We start from the raw sequence: 24,470 nt of genomic DNA, 5'->3' as shown, positions 1-24,470 counted from the left end.
GTAAAAAATTTCATCACAATGTTTTCTTTCTGTATTGGACAAATTGAATGAAAAAAAATGATTTGAAATAGAACACAATGGATCGTTGTATGTGCAGCAAAGAAACTTAAAATTATATAATATGGTTCAAAAGCAAATATGATAAAATAATTCTATATTATTATAGTTTCAAATTTAAATGTTTAAGTAAACAACATAACAAATTAATCATCACAATTAATAAATACATTCAATTAAATTCAAAGAAAAAAATATTTTATTAAGATTGCAATGAGCATTAATAAGAAAACAATTATTGAGAAAGAATTAACAATTAAATTATCCTTTTTATCCTTTGATAACAGCTATAGGTCTTAACTTAATACATTTTTTACTTATTCCAGCTTCATGACATGTATTGACTACATCAGTAACATTTTTATAAGATTCTGGTGCCTCTTCCATGACCAACTTGGGTGATGCCACCCTGATTGAAATGCCCATCTCTGCCAACTTATTCAATACATCAGTATAATCTAAATTCCTTCTAGACTTGGCACGTGATAGAGCTCTTCCTGCACCATGGCAGGTTGTTCCAAATGTCTCTTGCATGCCCTTTTCTGTACCAGTGAGAACATAGCTACAGGTTCCCATGGTACCTCCAATCAAAACAGGCTGACCAGTCAACTAAAAGTTAAATAAAATTATTATTATAAATCTGCATTTTTTTAATAAATTCTTCTTCTGTAATTGTAAAAAATTATGAACAGCAATCTACCAGTATTATCAGAAAAAGAATGCTTAAAACTGTAAAAATGATAAAGCTTATGGTGACAAAGCTTTGAAGTTTAAACAATTTCAAGTCTGATCTTGCCTCATATTCCAATTCAATGGAATATAAGGCAAGGTTAGGCTGACCCACAATGTCAATAACTGAAAGAAATGTCTTCAGTTATTAACATTGATAGATTACATTGTCTTCAGTTCAATATTTTATTCAAGTAATCATAGATTATCCATTAAAAATAGTGCCTCACATGCTGGAATTTCTTATAATAGTTGCTATCAGAAGGAAGAGACCTGATAATTTCCAGTTGTTTTGAAATTATTCCATAAAAATGCCCCAACACATTAGGCTACAATGGTAACTGAATTCCATGCCAAGCATTCAATAACTGTATTGAGACCTCATTTATACTTACCATACCTTGCTCCTTGTAATTTTTTATTTATTTATTTTTTCAAGGCTTAAAACCATTTTAAAAGGAAATAACTTTTCAAATGCAGAAGAGAAAAATGGGAACTTTGAATCTAATTTTTGAAAATTATACAACTGTTGAAAAAAATGTGTAAATAGCTAATACCAATATTTTGAAAAACTGGACATGTATTTTTTTAAATAAAATGTCAACCCTGAAATTTTTTGATCCTATTTTATATGAGAAATAAATAAATCATTAAAAGTAAAATTTTTAAATAATAGCAAATGGTTAGACAAAATTTATTCAAAATGTTGTAAACAATTTTGAAGAAAATCTTTGCTAATTTAAAGTTTAATAATAATATTTTATTAGAAAGATGATAAAAATAATAGAAACTAATTACAGACCTGATAATCTACAGGAATCAAAGGATGATGAGGTGGAAAAGCTCTAGTTGAACCTTTCCTATGCATCAGTAAAGTTTTCTCTTTTCCATTGACAATATGCTGTTCTATCTTTGCAATATTATGAGATACGTCATATATTACATGCATATCTAAATCATCTGGTGTCGTGTTATAAGCTTTGGCAAAAGCCTACAATACAAATTTAATATTTACATTTTGTTGAAGAATACTTTAAATTTCAGTTTGAAAAAATATGTATATAACCTGTCTACTAAGAAAAGTCATGCTGCTTCTATTAACCCAGGCAAAATTTGCTGCCGCAGCCATTGATTTAAGGTAGTCTTGTCCCTCTTGAGAAGAAATGTGTGCACATGCAAGCTGACGATCATTCACTTCAATTTTATCTCTCTTCATTGCTTTCTCCATTGCAACTAAGGCATCTATAACAATAATTGTTTATAAACAAAAATATAAGTTTTTGTTACATGATAAATTATTAATATAAAAACATCATTTGTCTTTCACAAGACAAATGATGCTTTTATATTTAAGACAAGAATTATTTAAAATTATTTACAATTAGAAATAAAAAATAAATATAATAATATACTATTTTTCTGCAATTTGTATTATCAAGAAGTAAGTTAAATCAATTTAATGCTATAAAATACAATCTAGAAAGAATACACACTCATTTTATAGTTTTACAAGTCAAAATTAAGTTTTTAATTTTATTATTAGAAATGTATAACATGATACATAGATTTTATTTTATTTTATTTTATTAATAAATCTGACTATTTGTCATATGGCAGATAAAGTGCCATAAGACAAATATTTTAATTTAAAAAAAATAAACTATGTCAAAGTATATGTTAAGATGTTTTTATGAGAAAGAGCAAAAAAATAAATAAATAGAAAAAACAACCTGAAATTTGAAGACGACAATAAGAAATATACAGATAACTAGAATAAGTTAAGAATGGAAGATAAAATTAAACATGTTATAAAAATAATAAAATTATCAAAGAGTAAGTGATAAACAAAAGTCTTTCAGTAATTAAATTACTGAAAGACTTTTAATAAAGAGAGTTTTAATAAAGACATCCACCAACATCTAGAAAAAATAAAAATTGTTTGGTATAGTTTCCAGCTTTCCTTTTAGAAGGATAAAACTTTAATTGCATGCTAAATTATGTAACTAAATGATCAAATAATTCAGCACATTACTACACAATAAATTTATCTTCTAATAGTATTTTCAAATTAGATTAGATGATTATGATACATACTATTTTATTGCAGATTCAGTTTCCACCATTGTATATGTGATACAGTCAAAATTTGAAATCTGTCAGAATACAATCTTACCAGTTCTAACAAAGCCCCTTGGTTAATTTTAGTTTTAACTATACTTTATTTCACATAAGAATGCATTGTCAAAACATATGAAATAAATGATAAGAGCAGGGATGGTCCAATTATTTCAACAATTCTCCATGTTAAAAACATTCATACATGAGAAATATATTAGAGAAATGAAAGGCCTTAAAATTTTCAAGGCAAAGAGAGCAGGAAATTGCATTAACAACAAGGATGAAAGAGCAATCTTGAAAGCATGGCAGGCATGCTTTGACAGTACCTTATGAACTACTTATCCGTGCATTGTGTAATGTGTACATGACAGCAAATTCAAAAGTAAATTTTCCTGTTCAAAGATTCAACAAACATTCCATTTTTTTGAATTTCCTGATGAAGACTTTCAGAATATGTTAAAAATGTTAGAAAGGTGATAATTTTGACAACTGCTGAACTAATTTTCAAGGTTAGTGAGATTTTATGTACTAATAAGTTGTCCAGTTAGAATTTGAAGAATTGTTAATAAACAATAACTTTATCAATATATTGTAATCTATAAATGATTTTTAAACAATGGAACTGGAAAAACTCTTCTTTGGAAAACAGAGATGAATTCAGGGCTGTTTTATTAATATTTATAAGGCTGACTAGGCTAAAGCATAAGAGCCATACAGAAACTAGAAAATAGTAATAGAAAAATTAAATATTTTTTAATATTTAATTGTGAACAGAATTAATTCTTCAGACTTAAATTGATTATTATGTTTCTTATGTTTCTTTGAGGACTAAGGTGCAATTTTATCATAAAGAAGTTTATGTAAAAGTGTTTTTTAAAGCACTGTAACAATAGAAATCTGTAAAATTCCGACTCTCACATTTTAAATTTACTTTAGGTTTTTTATTTAAATGAAAGAAAATTTATTATATATTTATTAATTTTTAAAAATCTTTTTATATTTTGTTATAATTCATTTATTTTAAATACAAAATGCATCAATTTAATTTATTAAATATGTAGTGTTCTTTGTAGTGTTTGTGTTTAGTAGTTAAATTATTTTGACCTGATTGAATTTAAATATTTTTGAATCATTCCTTTATTATCCCTGCTCTAAATAAGTACTCTATTTTTCTGAATGAGCTAGACTAATTAATGAAAGTTCATATTTTTCTTTTCTGAACAAGGGGCTGAAGTAGCTAGATCGCACACTTTTTAGTTGGACTAACTTTTCTGGAAGGGTAAAATTGAAGTGCAAATGCTGTCGAATGTATGTAGATGTAGAATTTTATCGCACCCTTACTCCTCTTATTAAATATTTGTTAAAAATTAATTTTTTTATACAAATAAATATTAATGTAAGTTAAATATTAAAAATACTAACTACGAGGGCAGTTTTTTTGTCTTGTTCGACTTGTTTTTTGTCTTGTTTGACTTGTCTTTTTTTATGGGCCATCGGAGCTTGGAAAAAACAGTCTACATATAAAAGTATTTGGGTAAATGCCCGGGGTTCCTTTTAGAGTTTAGAGTAAGGACCCCTCTATGAGCATCTCTGCCCCCATAAAATGACTTGGTATTTAATTTTGCCAGAGTCGGGAGTTGAAGTCGAAATCGACCTACTAAAATTATTAGGAGTCGTAGTCGAATGTTTTTTTTACCGACTACGCAGCCCTGGTTACAGCATGAACCTGAAAATGTTGAGAAGTCAGTCTTCAAGCATTTTTGTCTAAAACCAAACAAGCATTCTTCTTGCCAATTAAAGAATATAATTTTTTGGTTGCAATTTGAAAAAATTGTAGACCTATAAATTCCCATTGTCGTCCATTTGTCTGTCTGTATGTCCTTCCTTAATCTTAAGAACAGTGTTAGATAGATGAAAGTTGAGACCAGATATGGAAAGCTTAGGAGCAGGAAGCCTCAATTACCTATATGAACTTCCAGCCTAGCCTGAAAGTCATGTAAATTGAATTCAAAAATTTTTCCCTAAATGGAGTTACATAGATGACTGGCGCAACTCTGTTGTTGTCAGGAAAAGTATGATGTACTGTACAGGGTAAGACACTGATAATTTGAGATACAAGGCATATATTTTAAATTAAATAAATTAAGAATATGATTAAAAATTGCAGCCCAGCATTGTGACAATGTCACAATAAATAATTGTTCACTGAGTTCTAGTTTTAATTATTTTATTTTGTTTCTCAGTCAATATAAGTATCTTTTGTTTTTTAAATGATCACAATACATGATATCACAAGAGAAGATTTGCACACACAATAGATGGCTTTTATACGTTGAGCAGATTTTTTCAATGTGAACATAGTTTGAACTTTGAAGCATCATTTGAACTCCAGAGCAGATTTTTGTTGAATTTAGCATTCAAACTTTGAAACATTTAAAGTATGAGGTATTTCTGTATTTAAATTTAGAATTTACTGGCTGGTGTTAGCTCTTTTCAGTAACCACCAGATTTTACTGTTTTTGAGATATTTACAGTTTCTAACTAGTTCTTACTGAGATACGTTAAAAAGTATTTTGACAAGTTTAGACCAGTTCAGACTAGGGCCAATTCTGCATCAACTCTATGCATCATTTGTCAAATAAACTGTGTAATTAGATTTCAAAAGTTAAGAACTTCCTATTAGTAGTTATTTAGGAGTTACAGGTGTCTTGCAGTTGGACTGTTGTGTATCAAAAGTTGTCTTTGTTAATTTTTTAAATTGTGTATTTTAGTAGTGTGTAAAAATGCATTAATTAATTACTGTGCTTATTACACTTATTTGACATGATTGATGAAATACAATGTGAGAAGGATCTGAGAAAAATATGGAAATATTTGTTTCAAAAGCTTTTGACATTGAAAAAACAATCTAAACACCTGTGAAGACAATACAATCTGTAAAGATGATGCCTTTGCAATATAAAAACTGAAAGATTTGATGTTCTTGAAACTAGTAAAATAAAAAAGTTGATTATAAAAGGTGAACCTAAAAAATACTATCTACCAGTTGAGAAAATATTTGATCTTATGAAAGTGCTCATGTAGCCATAGAATACAGGGACAAAAAATTGAAATGTCAAGAAAATATGACAATGTAACAACTGAAATTATAAATATTATTTTATTAATGTGCAAAACATGCCAAAAAGAGAAAAATAAAAAGGCAGATTTAGTTTCCAATTGCCCATTCTTCACAGGATGAGTACAATATGTTTTACCAGGATCATTTGGCCAAGTTTGTCCTACTGAACCTTTGTATCTTGAAATAGCACAATAGCATGCCTTGTTCCAACAAATAAAGGAGAGACGAGCATAGCATGTACCAATACAATGATTAAAGTAATAGACCTAATAAAATTTTTTTTACTAATTACAACAGTTGTTATTTTTTTTCAGTTACAACTACCGTATTTTACGAACTATAAGACGCACTTTTTTCTTTGAAAAATTGCCTCCAAAATTCAGGTGCATCTTATAGGTATTTTTTAAAAAATTGCTTAAAAATTAAGGTGCGTTTTATAGTCCGTAAAATACGGTAGTTTTTACTACAATCATGTTTTAACAGTGAGAAATTTCAGTCATTACTGTTTCATACTAGGCAGAATTCATATTAACTAGTATTTTTAGTAAACATTAGTATTGTCAACTGCATCTTGTTAATTCTAGAATTAACAAAGGAGGTTTTGTTAGAATTAGTTTTGCCTAGTAAGATCAGGTTCTGATGGATTTTAGGGTTTAAGTAACATACATACACACATACATATAGCACATTATATATATATATATATATATATATATATATAACTCTATTCATCTAGTCTTACATTTCTAGCCTCTTTGAGAGAAAGAACATTTAGGAAAGCAAATTAGAAACTGTTAATTAACAAATCATAATGCATTTATTTTAAAAAGAAAAGAAGATCAAATTTAAAGAAAAATGTCTAAGCATGCAGAAATTTTTAATTTAGCAAGAAAAAATTGCTGTATCTTGAAAATGTCTAAGAATTGATTTTTCATTGTAAATTTAAATAAGAAAAAAATTAACATTTCTTTATATATATTTACACATTGTATTGCCTTGATTAATCCCCACAGGGGTTTATTTTTAAATTGTTTGTATACATAGGGTTTTTGAAATGGATTTATTGCCTTGCAACAGGAGATGAGTGGATAAAAACTGAAAGAAATACCTTAACTGTACATTTTCTGAACCATCAAAACCATTCATTGAGTAAGAAAACTAATTATTTCAAATGTTGTAGCAAATAACCTATTGTTATAAGTTACAGCTACAACAATTGAAATAATTACTGCTTTCTTAGCCCAATTCACAGCTTCTTCCAGTTCAGTTATTATGTTGCCATTTGTGTCTACTTCAATGTCATTGTTAGAATCAGGATGCTGATTACTTTCTTCTAGTTCAAACTCACCATTTCTTCATGATTCAAGTTTTCTAATTACCCTTCATGTGATAAGCGCTCAGCCTATGAAGTTAATTGCGAAGTTAAATGCGTTTTCCACACTCAATATTTGATAATATTTATAATTTTATTCAAAAAAATGTTTTCGTGAACAATGGAATAGTAAATGCTATCTGATTATAACAATTTGAAAGGGTAGAATTTTAGTTAAAGTCTTACCTGTTATTCTAAACTACATTGCCTATACAGTGCAATACTTCAACACATTTCCCATGCTTTTCAATCTGGGGTTTGTTTGAAGACTAGGGTTTAATCAAGGAAATACTGTATAGGTATGTAATATAATTGTTACACAAATTTTACTGTTTGTAACTTAAAAATTATTAGAAAACTATTTATTAACAAATAATTGAAAATTATGGCAAACTTTTTATTTAAATTAAAATATAACTTTGTTGATTAAAGTTTTACATCTTGTATGTCTTGATCAACAAAGTTAAATGATATACTTTTATTCAGTAAATATTTGAATAAAATAATTATAAATACCAGTAGCTACTTGATGTCCAAATCCTCGACTTCCACTATGAATCATCACACACACTTGTCCTTTACTCTCAATTCCCATTTTACTAGCAGATGTCTTGTCATATATTTCATCAACAACTTGAATTTCAGCATAATGATTTCCTGCACCAAGTGTACCTAACTTTACAACAAATTAAAATAATTATTGTTAATTTATCACATAATGTTATAAAGAGTTTGCTAAAACAAATACTTTTGTTATTTTTTACTTTCCAGACTGTTATATAACAGAGGAAAAGTGTAGCAATCAGTCAAAAAATGATACAACCCAAGATTTTTACATTTTTGGACTTGGGACATTAAAATGTCAAAAAAATACAAACAAAAAAAAAAAAAAAAGTTAGGGTTTTTTTCCTCTATGTATGGATGTTAGTATGAGTGAATGTACAAGTATTTGGGAGAAATGTTTCTAGAAATGTTCAGGAAATCAGACTATTGGGAGATATTAAGGAGTGGAAGCGATATCTCAAAAAGCTTCCGAATTATGAAACTTTTTTACTCATATAAATTTTTAGTTTCTCAAAAAAATAAACATATTTGTTTCAAAAAATTTTCAAACTCACCTCCACTCCCAATATTGATGTTTTTTGATTTTTTTTTAATAACTTTTGATTGAATAAAGCAATTGAATTCTAACTTTTTCAATGCATATATATATTATTAAAATAGTTTTAAAAAATTGATATTTCCCAAACACCCACTCTAGGTCTGAGGTAAAAATATAAAAGAAAATTATTAAAACATTAAAAAGTATACAAAGGTTTAACTTAAAAATTTTTTTTTAAAAGTTATGTCAGTTTTTTGTAAATGCCTAAAAAAAGTAGTTGTTAAAATACAAACTTCTTTTCTGACTATTCATCCAAGATAAAACTATTTAAAAATTAGACACTAAAGAGTAATAAAATAAAAATTAATTTACTTCTCTTCAATGTTTTTATTGTGATAAATGAATTTTGATTCAACAATACATTATTTTTTTAAAAATAATATACTTAAAATTAGTTTTAAAAAAATAATAGTTTTTCATCTAAACATATTTATTTTAAATTATAATATAAAAACAACCTACTTGAGGAAGACCACGTTTTTTTGCTTTCATTGAAACTTTATTTGGATCAGCATTTAACATCCTTCCATATTCTTCACAATGTTCTTTGTCTTCAGCCCAAGCATATCCTAATCAGGTAAAAATTTTTTACCAACAATTACAAGTATGATGATTTATTATTATTGTTATTATTGCAAATTACTTGTGTGTGTATATAATTTGCATTCAATTTAATTAGTAAAAACTTAAATACAATAAAAATAAATTGAAATACACTGACCATCTACCCTGACCTTAAAAATAACACCTTCCTCTCAAATTTCACACAAAGTGGATGTTAATTGGTGTAAGCTGAGATAATTTACAGCAAGTTTTTTAAATTTAATATACCGTATTTTACGGACTATAAGACGCTACAGACTATAAGACGCACCTTAATTTTTAAGCAATTTTTTTTAAAAAAATACCTATAAGACGCTACGGAGTATAAGACGCACCTGAATTTTGGAGGCAATTTTTCGAAGAAAAAAGTGCGTCTTATAGTCCGTAAAATACAGTATTTATTTTTGAATCAAATAACAATAAAATACACATAAAAAAAGGCACTTTCAGAATTCCACTAGTATTTTATGTCCTTAGAAAGAAAACAAAATGAAGAAATTAACATACACTGGTGGACAAAACTTAAGGATGAAGACGAAATGGGCATGTATATGAAACTACATGTGTTGTAGACCAAGAAGAAAACAATACTATTGACAGCATATTCAACATGATTTAATGTAATAATTATGTTCAAAGAAAGTATGCAGGATGTCAGAAGAGCGTGTTTTTGTAAAAGATGCATATTGTCCAAAGGCATGGTTGTACAAAAAATGCACAATATTTACTACAAACAATCCTGAGCATCATGTCAGTAAGGGATATGGTCACCATGAAGTGCAATGCAACTTTGTACATAATGTGGCATACTCAAAACATGATCCAGGAGCTGTTGAAACAAGTTGTCCCATTCCCCTTTCACTGCACGGATGAGGGTCTCCTTGTTTGTCAGTGGATATTATCAACCAGCAATACGTCTCCCCAAGTCATCCCTTACATTTTCAATCGAATTCCGGTCAGGAGAATGGGCTGGCCAGACTATGTGATGAATATCCTCACTGTTAAGACACTCACCCCTCTACAGCTTGTGTACAATGACAAGGTACTTTATCATCCATAAAACAAAACTTTTCACTGACAGCACCTTAGAAAAATTGAATGGGGAGAAGAACATTGTCAATTGTAGAAGAAAATTATCAATGTATCATTGGCCAGTCATGGTCCTTCGGTCAACCACATACAGGTCCGTACAGCCATTGACCATGATGCCTGCCCACACCATGATACTGCAAGTCAGATATCGATCCTTTCCCTGAATATTTTTGGGACAATAAGTACTGCTAACCTCATGCCATATCAATTGCCATCTAGAACCAGATGATAAACTGAATCTACTCTCATCTGAGAAGAGCATGATAGCCCAGTCATCATTAGTCTAATTGCAATGCAGATGGCACCATTGCAAATGAGTGCTTCTGTGAACTCTCAAGAGTGGACACACACAACAGGTCTTTGGGCATATAGTCCTTTCTTTCACAAATGTCTTGCAACAGTTTTACAGGATATCTTAGTTCCTGTGGCTGCCTGTAAATGACTTGCCAGTTCACCAGCTGTGCTGTGTCGGTTCCTTTTTGCTGAAAGAACAATATACTGATCTTCTTGGGGTGTTGTACTGCTAGGACAATCTCTCCCATTGTGCCTGCTGCACATTCCACTAGTTTGAAATGTTGCCGATAGTCTAGAAATGATACTGTGCACAATGTAAATTCACGCAAAACATCTGTTATTTTCCACTCTTCTTCCACTTTCCAATTATTCTTCTATGAGTAAAATCATCTAAATGATGCCTGGAAGACATGTCCAGAATTTTATTATTGTAACTTCACTCCTTCCTGTTCAAATTTCACATCCAACGAAAACTGACTGCATGTGCAGATTGCCTGAAATCTGTGCTGTCACGTGACCGTGTGCAAAACTCAGACATTTGCATAAGTTTTACATAACAGAATACATCACAATTTCAAGCATATTTCAACAGGCTGCTGCAGTTCAATTTCTAACTGTAATTGTTGAAAATGGCATTCGTCCTTAGATTTTGTCCACCAGTGTATAATCATAGTTTTTGATGTAATGCTGACAGTTTCACTGTTCTAAAATAAAAACTCATTTGTTTTTACCATATTTTCATAGAATGATTGGCCTGCTGGTCTATCCAGGGAGACCATGAAATCAGACTTTTCCATATGATAAAAACTGGCATGCCAGTTTATCTTGGGAGAATGTCGGCATGCTGGTTTAAGTGGGGTTATACATCCCTTTCTAGAGGGCACATTTAAAAAAACAAACAAGTTATTCTAAAACTGCAAAACTGCCGGAATGATATCAAAACCTACAATTATATTTTTAATTTCTTCATTTTGTCTTCTTTCTAAAGATGTAAAATACCTATGGGATGAATGAAAGTGCTTTTTTTACATTTATTTTATTATAATTCAATATAAAAATGCAAAAATAAGCATATTAAATTTCAGAAACTGGCTGTAAATTATCTTGACTTATACACTGATTAACATCTCCTTTGTATGAAATTTGAGAAGGTGTTATTTTTTAAGGTCAGGGTAGATAGTCAGTGTAGTCCACACTGACTACTACTAATGTCAATAAGCCATTAATTGCTTTATTGCACTATAAATGAAAATTCTCTTCCTGATTTTAAGTCAGCCAAATTATAATATTATTATTTTATTACTTGAAAAAATGCTTTCTTTAACATTTACTTAACAACTAATTTTGTTACATCTGATTAATTTTATTTTTTAGTCACAGTTTTACCGGCATACTGATCTCCCTCAGTTTTGTGTGGCACGCTAGTCATTCCACAAAGATAAAGTAAGTCATGTAACTCATTCATTTTTTTTAATGCACTCTCTAAAGTGGTATGTATATCCTTACTTGAACCTGAACTGGCATGCCAGTTTTTACCATACAGAAATATCTGATTTAATGGTCTCCCCAGATAGACCAGGATGCTGATCATTCCACAAAAATACAGCATATAAATAATAATTATTGTCATGTTAATTAACTAATTATTTAAAGCCTTTAGTTATTACCATTTTTCATTATATATATATATATATATAATGAAAAATGGTAATAACTAAAGGCCTAAAGTAATATATATATATATATATATATATATATATGTATATGTATATATATATGTATATATGTATGTATATATATACACTCTTACTTCAAGTTTTCAATAGGTCAAGGCTGTCTCATTCCCTATCAATTCAGACTATTCAGATGGTATTGTAGTACTATTAGTGTTTAATACTACTTTTTTTTTTCTTTCTAATTGAACACATTTATATTGTAGCATTTATAGTATTTACCAAATTTTTTACATATCTGTATGCACTTTCTTCAAAGTGTGCACTGCCTAGCTGTAGACAATGTTCATATCATTCACATAGATTATCAAATATATCCTGGAACAAAGGTTGCTACAGAACCCTGCAAAAGGAGACAATTTGCTTGCACAATGGAGGCACAGTTCTTGGCAGATTTTCACATTTGAACACACTCTTTTTTAACATTCCCCACCAATAGGCATCAGATGGTGTATGATCGGGGGTATGGGACAGGTATGTAAAGTCAGTACCACATGAAATGATTTGTCTGGAAAGTTTCCGTGCAGAATGGCTAGAGATTCTCAAGCAGTATGGCTGGTTGCCCGATCCTGTTCATACCACTGTCTATTCATGTGAAGGCTCTTTGCATGACAGAACCTTCTCAAATCCTGAAGAAATGACTAATCACCATACCCCTATAGTGTTCTTTGGATGACAGTAAAAGCATTGCCTTTCTTTTCACTACTTAGCTCCTACTACATCCTATTGCCAAATGCACATGCAAGTTTCAGTACTGTATATTTTGGTGCATACTGTATTATCATTAATGCTTCTCCATACCTTCTACAGCAGAGACAGAATTACCAGAGAATATTGCCCAGTTATCAAAAAATGACTTCTCACAAAAGGGAGAGTTCCATTCCATTTGCTTTTTACATCAGCTCAAAACATCTCATAGCATTCATTGCGATTGATAGTATGGCCCAGTTTGTTTCATTCATTTTTATCAAGCCAAATTTACCTGAACATACAAAATTTTTCTTACTGACCAATATGGTATTACAAATCAGCAATCATTACTTTTTATGCTATCTGCCAATCCAGACTGTTTTTCAGTCAGAATGCACTCTGACTGAAAAACAGTCTTGATTCTTTGAAAACCAAAATGAAGCTAATTTAACAAGTACTGCTTGTAGTTTATTTTATATATTGTATTAGATAAATTTGAAAAAAGTATTTATCCAAGAGTGGACAAATACTTTTTTCCAAGACTTTACATACCTGTCCCATACCCCCGATCATACACCATCTGATGCCTACTTGTGGGGAATGTTAAAAAAGAGTGTGTTCAAATGTGAAGATCTGCCAAGAACTGTGCCTCCATTATGCAAGCAAATTGTCTCCTTTTGCAGGGTTCTGTAGCAACCTTTGTTCCAGGATATATTTGATAATCTATGTGAATGATATGAACATTGTCTACAGCTAGGCAGTGCACACTTTGAAGAAAGTGCATACAGATATGTAAAAAATTTGGTAAAAAAGTATTTATATTACTTTAAACCTCTTGAAAACAGATTTCATGATGTTTAAAGCAGTACTAAAATGTTTTCATATAAGAAACTATCAATCAGAAAATTGATTCATTGGATACTAGCATATATGAACATCACTAAGACTGACAGTTATATTAAAATCAAACAATTGCTGGATTAAATTAGGCAATATTACTGCTACTATTAATAATTATATACCGAATAATTTGTCCTGAAGGTAGGCATTAAGCACCATTTCTTATTAAATTTTATAATTATAATTAATAGCAGCAGTAATAGAGCCCTATTTAATCTGGTAATCATTTGGAAAAACTGACATTTCACAATTCTAAATTTTAAAATAAAAACTATCAAGATTATATTTTTTGGCATTTTAAAATGAATCTTAATTGAATATAGGATGTATTCATATCAAATATTTAAAAATATAAATCAAAGATTCTTACCTTCTCTGAGTGACCAATCAACACCCATTTCTAAGGCTTCTTCTAAATCCCTTAAAATTAAGAAAAACAATGAAATTTATATCTTATATATCAACATAACTATAGATATATCAAATAAAAAAAGAATACATACCTAGCATTCATAGGAATGATACCTTTTGATCCAACACCAACTGGGATGTGATCAAACATGCTTTGAGCTAACTGCTCTTTTACAGGTAAAACATCTTTTTCCATTAAATTTGTTCTTAATAACCTAACACCACAATTAATATCAAAACCAACACCACCTAAAAATGTTCATATTTATTAATTTAAATATTTCAAAATGTTTTTCTTTCTGTAAGATATACAGTACATCTGGGAAATTTGTATACTCCTGTAAAAACCCTTTAATTTAATAATAAAATCAATGAAAAAGTTCTCTGTTGTGCTGGACACACAATTTATGTGCCTCAAAGTCCTTTGTCAGGATGGTCACACCTATAATGTTGGAAAGCATGTTTTCCAACATTAAAGGTGTGACCAAGCTGAAGGCCTCCTGTACTCTTTCACACTTTCCACCATAAATGCCTTCCTTTCCAAGGAAAGTTCTTTCTGTCAATAGAGTCATATTAAATTGTTCCCAAAAGGCATCTTACACATTGCTAATTGTTTGTTCTATGGAACAACATATATTTGCAATCCAACCTATCCTCAACAGAAAAAGAACATGTATCTCCATTTCAACTCTAACATGCAAACAAGACCATATGCTCACAACTCTTTCTTCCAAACATTAAGGACAAATGCAACTATAAACAACTGCTTGGTCAATGAAAGTAGGATCTGCATGCACTAACAGACAAAGCTGTTTTCTGACAGCAAGTGCATTAATATATTAAACTGTCATCATGTAGCTGTTTTGATATTTTTCTAGTCTCAAAGTTGCCATAATTTTTCCTTTGCATTTCAGTTGCTATATTCCATCTATTGAATAAAGTTGATCTTTTCTCTATACATACAATAAATTTCTGTGTCAAATCGGATTGCTCCATGATTTCCAGTGTTCACGAAGATTTTTTTCAAAGTAAACAACTAACAAGAAGAGTACTCTCCATGCACTTCCAAACACAACTAATCATCCACTGGGAGAAGTGGGAATAGGGAGTAAGGAGACTGATATCATGCATTGGGCAACAATTTAGTTATAAAGTTTGCACAGAGATATGGAATTCTAATGTTCTAGGTATGTTAGCAGACAATTCAGTCATATTCTGGTTCAACATAAAAGTTCAGTAAACACTTTTGTCAGTAATGTATGAACTTTCATATGCTGCAATACATTCACTGAATAAACTATTGGCTAATAAAAAGTTCATAATGCATGCCAGACCTAAATATTCATAGAGATATATGCCATTAACTAAAAATATCATAAGGGTATACAGACTTCCCAGACATACTGTATATAAAAAATGTTAAAAACAGGTAGAAAAAATTATTATTAAATGATGTTACAAAAATTTTTAATTTATGAAAAATGTATTAAAATATGTAAAAATTTTCATATACTAATTAAATTAAAACTTCTTTACAAATTTCAATAGGCAAAAATTTGCATGATTTATGTAATAGACAGTTGATGTACCAATTTCAAGAATTTGGCATTACACTGTGTATTTTCTACCAAATTCATGAAATTGGCAATTGCACAAGTACTGTAGTAAATTTACAAATTTACAAATTATACACTGGTTTTACCAAATTTATTATAAAACTTAAATACATTTAATACTAGATGAGGCCAACTTCAAAATTTTCTTGACAATACTAATTGTTTAAATAAATCAAACATTTCAAAACTTTTATATAAAACAGTTAAGAATTTTAATAAACGACAAACATTTTCAATCTACATCAGGTCTATTTTGTTCTCCATTTGCTGGAATATTTGAAAAACAAGGATGAATTACAAATTTTATATTTGGAAATTGTCCACGGAGAATACATTCAAGAAATTATGTGTAAAATTTATGTAATAGCTGTAGATGTATAATGGTACAAAACCAATATTAATATGCATATATTTATGATTATTTTTTGTGAATTGGATTGGGATTGTCATAATATACCTGTCACATGAGATTTATTTTCTTCCTTGAAATTGATGCATTCCCCTTTCACATCAGCTTTGAAAATTTCTAAAGTCTCTATTGTTCTAATTTGATACATACAGAGGATTTATTTTATGATGTTGGCTTGGTGTAGTTTTGCTTCTATGTCATTTTTGAAAACATCTGTAAACAAGGCAGTGGATCTTTTTTATTTTCTATTTCATACTTGCACTCAGCCAGTCTTTTGTTCAGGGATCATTTGGTTGAACCAATATAAACTAAATCATTCTGAAACATTTCATCCCATACTAAAACACTAAATAACCCAGGTGCTCTATTAATGTTTATGGCATCCTTGCAATTACAGAGCAATTTGTATATGGAGAAGTTATGTCTACACTATTTTAGTACCTCTATTTTTTTTTTTTGCTTTTGCATTTATGCAAAAGCAAAAAAAATTTATGCATTTATGTTTGTAATCAATCACTATATGGTTTTGGTTATTTATGTAACTCAAATAAAAACAATATATGCACAAATAACCAAAACCACATAGTGATTGATTACAAACAAAATGCAGAAGTTATACAAAGAAATAGCAAAAAACCAGGGTACTAAAATAATGTACAGATGTAAGTAACCCTTCCCTAATTGTAAGGATGCCATCAACACTAATAAAGCATGTGGAGTATGTAGTATCCCAGTACAGTATGAAAGGTTTCAGGATTTAGTTTATATTGATACACACACATATATATATATATACAGTAGAGCGTCGAAAAGTGGAACCAATTGGGGACTGTGGTCCTTCCAGTTAATGAATTGTTCCAGTTTCCGACTTTGTACGAAAAAATACATTAACCTGTCTGATGTTCAAATTTTTCTCCGTTGCGTATCGCTTCGTGTTGAATTTTCGTCGATTTTAAGCCTAACGAAAATTTTTATAATAATCATCGAGGCTATCGTATCGTTAAAAATTATTTCTGCATTTTGTACAAACAAAATAAATATATTAAAGAATATAAAAAACATGAAAATTATACTTTAGAAGTAAATTTAGTATCAAAAACATTCGATTCAGCACGACACAGTCCAACTGAAAATCGTTCCACTTTCTGGCCATTCCACTTACCGACGTTCCACTTATCGACGCTCTACTGTATATATATATATACTTAAAATGAATTTTTTGTTGTTGAAACTTGATCAGATTATTTGGAATGATCCAGAGCCTCATGAAAGCCTTGGTCCAAGAAATCAACATCATCATTGGTTTGACTTAAGATAGACCAATTCATGAACATCCTGGCCATTATCTTGATATAAGCAAACAATCAAAGAACAAACATGAACTCAACCCAGATTATAACAATAGTCCTAAATTAAAATATTTCAAGAAAAATATTTATGACAAATTTTAATGAAGCATGCATATAATTTCAATAAAATTTTAACACTTTCACAAAAGCTTACATTCTTAATGTTATGATGCAATAACATAGATAGGATGATTGTTGATCAAAACATTTCTAAACTTTTGGAAAAGAGTTGTGTCATTCTTTAGAACAAAGAAAGTTTCCTAACTGTATTTACACAAAATTTTGTGTACCAAGAAATTGTATATAAATAAATTTATTTATTTCATTTATTTGTAATTTAACAATTTTTTACTGCAAATATTTTGCTGGATATGACTAGTATCAATAGATAAACAATTTATAGTATAAATCAGTGTTTCTCAACGGGGGCGATATCGCCCCCAGGTGGGCGATTTTTCCATGTTGGGGGCGATTAGCAACAATTTATATTTTTGGGGGAGGCGAAAAACAATTTTCTTGGGGCGATATAGTAAAACATTATACAGTGGTGCCTCGTATAACGTACGCCTCGAATAACGGATGCTGCGAACAACGGACTTTCTGTTTGGCTGTTACGTGACTCGAGCAACGGACTAACTGCGAACAACGAACTTTCCGGCATAATTGGTGACTGCTCCACGGGTGCGTTCTTTAATAGCGGTTGCTCTGCGTTTCCGCTACTACGGGAGTGTGCTGCTGTTTGTAGGCATTTAGGAATGACGGTGAAAGAAAGATGGCAGCGCCTGCACTATCGATAGTATCGTGATGGAGGAATCTATAATTCTAAAATATGAGCTTTTAAAGGCAAAAGAAGGGTCCCAATTGTAAAATTTAACCATAAAATGGATTATTTGTTGAAAGAGCATTCAAAATAGCCACGAAAAAAATTAGAATGCCAGCTACCATTCGAAAAAAATTCATAAAGACACTTACATCACCGCGTGCACTAACTGGCGCTTTCACAATTTCTAAATTTTCATTCATAAAACCACATAATGGACCCAGAAACGAAACTATCTGAGCCATGGAGGACGCCATGTTGCTTTCCACCGTAAACTACTGCTACAAGCGGCCGTTTATGCCGTTCGACGACGCGCACTCCCACCGGAATTTAGGAACGCGTTCCGCAGGAATTTTTAAACAAATGTCGCTCACGCGGAGTTACGCGGAGGAATAAAATAACGCACCCCATGTTCATTTTTTTAATGATACAGTACGGTTATTTTATGCTGCGGAACGAATTAGATGTTTTAACGTGTATTTCTATGGGAAATTGCATTTCGTATAACGGACGTTTCACTTAATGGACGTGCCCCTGGAATGGATTAAGTACGTTATATGAGGCACCACTGTATTAAGAATAATTAGATATTTTATTCATTATATCGTACAATAATTAAACAAATAGCATTCCTATAATCCTTCTTCTTTCCACTTTTAACCCTTTTCTGTCATGTGGCAGGAATTATATTTGGGGTCCTGATTAGCCGATTGACAAAATTTTTTTCGAAGTGAAGAGGGCAATACTACGTAAAGGTTTTATTGAAGGGGGCGATGATTTGTTAGAGGTTGAGAAACACTGGTATAAATGAATACACTTTTGCAGTATAACTGAAATAAAAAAAATTAATTAATAAAAAGTAAAGAAGTTAATTTTAATTTAATTCAAAACCAAATCTTATTTTTCACAGAGCATATGATGTAAACTATTAGATATTAATGGTCCTTTCAAACTGAAGAATTGCTTAACAGTTAATTTCATTTACAGGCAAATGCATAATTTATTGTTTTATAGTCTTAATCTCCAAAAATTTTTAAAAATTTGAATTTGATGGAATGGCTAAACTTGATAGTCATCAATCTGCTACTCTAGGGACCAGAAAAATGGTCAGAAAACCCCAGAAATTTTAAATTGCAAATATGTCAAGCCCTATCCCTAGGAAAACCACATAGTGATCAGGTCACCCTATTGTGAGCCTGCAAAAAATGTTCTTCTAGTGCCGTGAGATAAAGTCAAAAATAAATAATAATAATGTCACGCCGGCTCCAGAAAAAACAAGCGCCACGGTGTGGAAAGTGGAAAAACAAAAAAGAACGATTTTAAAAAGAAAAAAAGAAGGATTCGAATAGAAAAGAGAAAAACTGTTTTTGCATGAAAGAGGAGAACGATTTAAAAAAGGAAAAAAGAACGGTGGAGAATCTTGTTTTTGTTTCTTTTAACGAGATATTTAAAGTTTAATTTGTTGTTAGTGTATCTAAGAAGTGTAAGTTTCGGTAAACTGTGCTGTCAATTTATATCCTGAGCCCCACAGCTCGTAACAATAATAATAAATTTGGCATGCAAAAGAAATGTATAAAAAAAATGATTAGTAGTTTAAAAATAACAAGCATTTAAATAAATTTTACAACATATTAAAAATGTAAATTAAAAGATGCTATTTTTGATAGTTGCAAGCATGAAAGCCAGATAATTTAATTCTTAAATTTAGATGATGGATGTTTAGATATAGTTTAACTTAAATGAAAATTAATAAATTTCTTAAAATTGTCATTTAATATATTTATAACTATATAACTACAAACAAAATTTAAAAAAAGAAAAAAACCTGGTGATACAATTGCCTTTGGATCACTCATATCAAAAGCTGCCATATTTCCTATAGCAAATCCATATCCAGAGTGAACATCTGGAAGCCCAACTGAACGCTACAGAAAAAAATTAATTAAAAATAAATTAATCTGTTCTATTATTTATATATATCAAAATATATAGAAAAAATGTAGTACAGTATTATCCCAATTTACAAATAATCAATATTTATGAATTTGACACTAGCTGTTTTTGATTTTCTTTCTTAAAAAATTTGACAGGAATTCAACAACCATAACCTTAGTTACTTATTAGTTAATATATTTTTAATTCTTGAAAAGAATATTTCAAGTTATTTGACATGAGTTTCAACACTGTTTTTACCAATAGTCTTATTTAAATTCATTATATTTAAATTTGTATAATAAGTTGTTCATTTTAAATCATAAGAGTGTATTTTAAAATGTTTATTTACAGAAACTCAATGTAAATTTTAGAAAAATCTTTACAAAATTTAGTCATAATGTGACATCACATTCTATGTTTACATAATAAAGATCAGAATAGTGACAGCAGCACTGCCTTTCCATCTTTTATTTTTAACTTGAGTAAATGGCTCAAGTTAAAAATAAGAGCAAATGGAAATCAATAAAAGAAAGTAGTGACTATTAAAAAGCAAAATAGAATTCTTAGGACACATTATGAAAAATGGACAGATTTATCCATCATTAGATAAAACAAAAGCCATAGCAAATTTTCCAGCACCCACACTGAGGCATATCCAAAGCTTTCTTGGTCTCACAGGCTACTTTAAGAAAATGTATTCCTAGATACTCAATGATAACTAGATGAAACTCTCAGTGACTTCTGAAAAACAATGTAGGTTTTCACTTTCATTGTGAGAATAAAGTAGCATTTGCCACATTAAAAAAACTGTTAGCAAGAAATCTTGTTCCACAACCTGTCATGAGATGGCAATTCATACTGATGCTAGCAAATATGGATATGGAACCATACTACTGCAAAAATCACCAAAACTCCTTTAAGATTTGATCCAAATAAGATCAAATCTTACCTGGAAAACAGTTAAAATGACTAAATTATATCAAAATTGGATTCAAATGTTGACTAAGAAATAATGAGAAAGTTTATCCTATTTACAAGATTTTGATTTATGAGAGTTTTTAGGAACAAGGTATGCTCATAAATTGGAATTATACTGTATTAATTTTAAAATATAAGGTGGCCCAAATGTCAGTTAACCATTACAAAACATTACGTTATTTTATTCAAATACATTACTATTTAACTTGCACCACAAAATTACAATACTATTTACACAACAAAAATTGTTCTATATGAAATACTTCTTACAAATTAAATTACTGCTGTAATTTAGTTTTCTTTAAAATCTTTTGACAATCATGAATTACTTGAATAAGCTAACTGACTTTTGTGCCACTCTGGTATCATTTTTAAAAAATTCAAAAATTTTCCTATTAAAATTTAAAAATTTGCATTAAAGCCAAACAATTGCAAGATTAAATTGGACAACATCACTGCTACTATCAATAATTAAATACTGAGTAATTTGGCACTAGAGAGGTAGGCATTAAGCACCATCTCTTATTAAATTTAATAATTATAATTAAATTAAAATTTATTAAACAATTTAGAAAATTCTGGAAGAAAAAATTGGCCTTGAGTGGGACTCAAACCCTCAACTGCCACTTACTTGAGTATAGCTTTGAGTCCTACTCTGGGCTGATTCTTTTCTTCTGTAATTTTCTAAATTATTTAATAAAATAACTACTGTCCAAATTACTAAGTATTTAATAGTAGCAGTAATGTAGCCTGATTTTATCTAGCAATCATTTGGCTTTAATATAATTATTGGACGAAAACAAAACACCTTGGTATTTCCAGCAAACAAGTAAAATTTAATAAAATAAAAACGTTTTCGACTATTTTTAATAGTCCTCTTCAGTTAGACTCTTTAAATTGAAAATGGAACATAAAATAGAATGCTTCTTTAAAAAGAAGAATTAGAACAAAAATAGAATGCCAGCAATAACATCATTTAAATTTAAAATAATAAAATAAAAATAACATGAAATAAAAGTAACATAAAAATAGTACAAATTAAACAGTAAAATAAAACAAGTATTAATATAATTAATTGTTGTAGTAAAAAGATTTCCATGCACTAGAAAGACTATCAGCATCTCTATGGTTGATGCAACCTTTGGTATTATGCGCCTTGTAAATCTCGACCCGATACTTGTACAATAGTGCTTTATTAATTAATATGAGTGACATGTAATAAAGATCTTGAAATTATTATATTTAAACAGAGCCATAACTAGCCATTCCTGTGCCCTGTGCAAGAATTTGAATTTAGGCTCCTTAATTTATTTGGTTTGGGAAAATAAAACAAATACATTACAACAGATTTTTAATAAGATTTATTTTAATTGAACTTTTCTGGCTTTCATTTCAGCAAATTCATTAATTACATCAATTTAGCAATTTAGCAATTAAAAAAATCCCCGGGCAGATTTACTTTTGTTACAAAATTTTACCTTTACAGATTTCTAGCTCTGCACACTGTAGAAAAATCTATAAATACGGTTTTGTATATCATAATAATAATATTCGTTGCCAGAGAGCGCTATAGAGAAAAATTTGTAAATTTGAAAACTATAAACATAAATTTAAATTTCTCAAAAAATAAATAAAAAAATTTCAAAAGTTGCTACTTTTGGCTGATTTGTCTGCGGTTGCCGCAACGTCACTATGTCCCTCTAAAAGTCGCATGGTTGGGAGCACTGTTGAGCAGACATCTAGGGTCTAAGTAAGGCAAAATGTAATTGCCAAACTGCACTGTAGAAAGGCAGAAAAATTTAAAATTTAAACATATAATTTCTTGTGAGCAGCAGTTTGGGCCTTCCTTCCAAGTGGGCCCTGTGCGGGTGCACCCGTTGCACCTGCCTAGTTACGGCTCTGTATTTAAATAGTAGTTAGTAAGCCACATAATAAATAAAAATTTAAGATTTGAACTTACGACCACAATTCCTGGAAGAGCAGCAACATTGGCAATCTGTTTCATGGCTGGAAGAAAACCACCAACCATTCCAGGTCGGCAGGAATTTCGAAGTTCGTCAAACATAAGTTTTTCCAACTGCTTATTAACATAAAAAATTCCTTCAACCTATTAATATATTAATTTTATTAACAGTAATTTCAGAATTAATAATACTTAAAAAATTGCAATATAAATCAAATTTAATAGTATACTATAATGAAGTTAATAAAATATATTATTATTAGCTTCTTATATGTCAACATTAATTACTGTATTTCTTCAATTCTAAAATGCATCATGATTTTTAAATTAATTTAAATTTTAAGATTACAAATAAATGAAAAAGCATCAAAAAATGTCACACACAGACAATCAGAATCAAAGCTTCACCTTTGGCATGTGATCTAGCCTATATATTCTGCCAATCATACAAGTCTAACTTAACACTCCAGCAAACTAGAAACTCTATCATTGTCTCTCATTTCAAAGGTTTAACATTTAAAATGCATTCAAATTAATGCTCATTACTAGCAAAGTTTATTTGAAATGATGTGACTACTGATAAGTACAGTCAACTCCAGTGGCATAGCAAACATAACTGGCACCCAGAGCACTACACTTTATTGGCACCCTCTCCTTCCTCCAGAAACACATAGTTTGTCTTGGAAACCATTTGGGCACCCCTCTGCGAGTGACGCCCAGTGCATGAGAGACCCCCTTGCACCCCCTCGCTATGCCACTGGTCAACTCATGTTAATATGAATCACTAAGGGAACAGTATTACTACTGTCCCCTAGTTCACTTTATCAAAAATTCATATTAATGATTTTCTAGGTCAAGGTTAAGATTGTATAATTTAGGAAGTTAAGGCTTAATAGGCAATAGGTCTATTCTCAAAAAATAAATTAAAAAATTTCAAAAGTCGCTACTTTTGGCTGATTTGTCTGCGGTTGCCGCAACGTCACTACGTCCCTCTAAAATTCGCATGGTTGGGAGCACTGTTGAGCAGATTGAATTAATTTACTAAATAAAGTTAAATTTATTTGCAAAAATAATGTTTGAAATAATTTTCAAATCAAACAAGTTGAGGAGGAGATGGT

The 24,470-nt window shown here is 30.0% G+C and overlaps 1 protein-coding gene across 1 annotated transcript in view; it reads right to left on the bottom strand.

The window, feature by feature from the left end:
* Positions 1-238: 238 nt before the first annotated feature.
* Positions 239-24,470, bottom strand: part of RtcB (RtcB RNA ligase) — a 28,280-nt gene continuing 4,048 nt past the window's right edge. Inside the window, exons 3-11 of the mRNA XM_067283016.1 lie at positions 23,350-23,496; positions 20,302-20,401; positions 14,375-14,531; positions 14,242-14,291; positions 9,022-9,128; positions 7,914-8,073; positions 1,853-2,028; positions 1,589-1,777; positions 239-666 (exon numbers count right to left, since the gene is read on the bottom strand). Coding sequence (XP_067139117.1) covers positions 328-666; positions 1,589-1,777; positions 1,853-2,028; positions 7,914-8,073; positions 9,022-9,128; positions 14,242-14,291; positions 14,375-14,531; positions 20,302-20,401; positions 23,350-23,496 — 1,425 coding nt within the window. The 3' untranslated portion in view covers positions 239-327. The remainder of the gene's footprint in view (positions 667-1,588; positions 1,778-1,852; positions 2,029-7,913; positions 8,074-9,021; positions 9,129-14,241; positions 14,292-14,374; positions 14,532-20,301; positions 20,402-23,349; positions 23,497-24,470) is intronic.

Source organism: Centruroides vittatus, unplaced genomic scaffold, assembly GCF_030686945.1.
Source record: "Centruroides vittatus isolate TY-2023 unplaced genomic scaffold, ASM3068694v2 contig_975, whole genome shotgun sequence".
NCBI classification, from domain to species: Eukaryota; Metazoa; Arthropoda; class Arachnida; order Scorpiones; family Buthidae; genus Centruroides; species Centruroides vittatus.
This window is presented reverse-complemented; position numbering and strand designations above follow the sequence as displayed.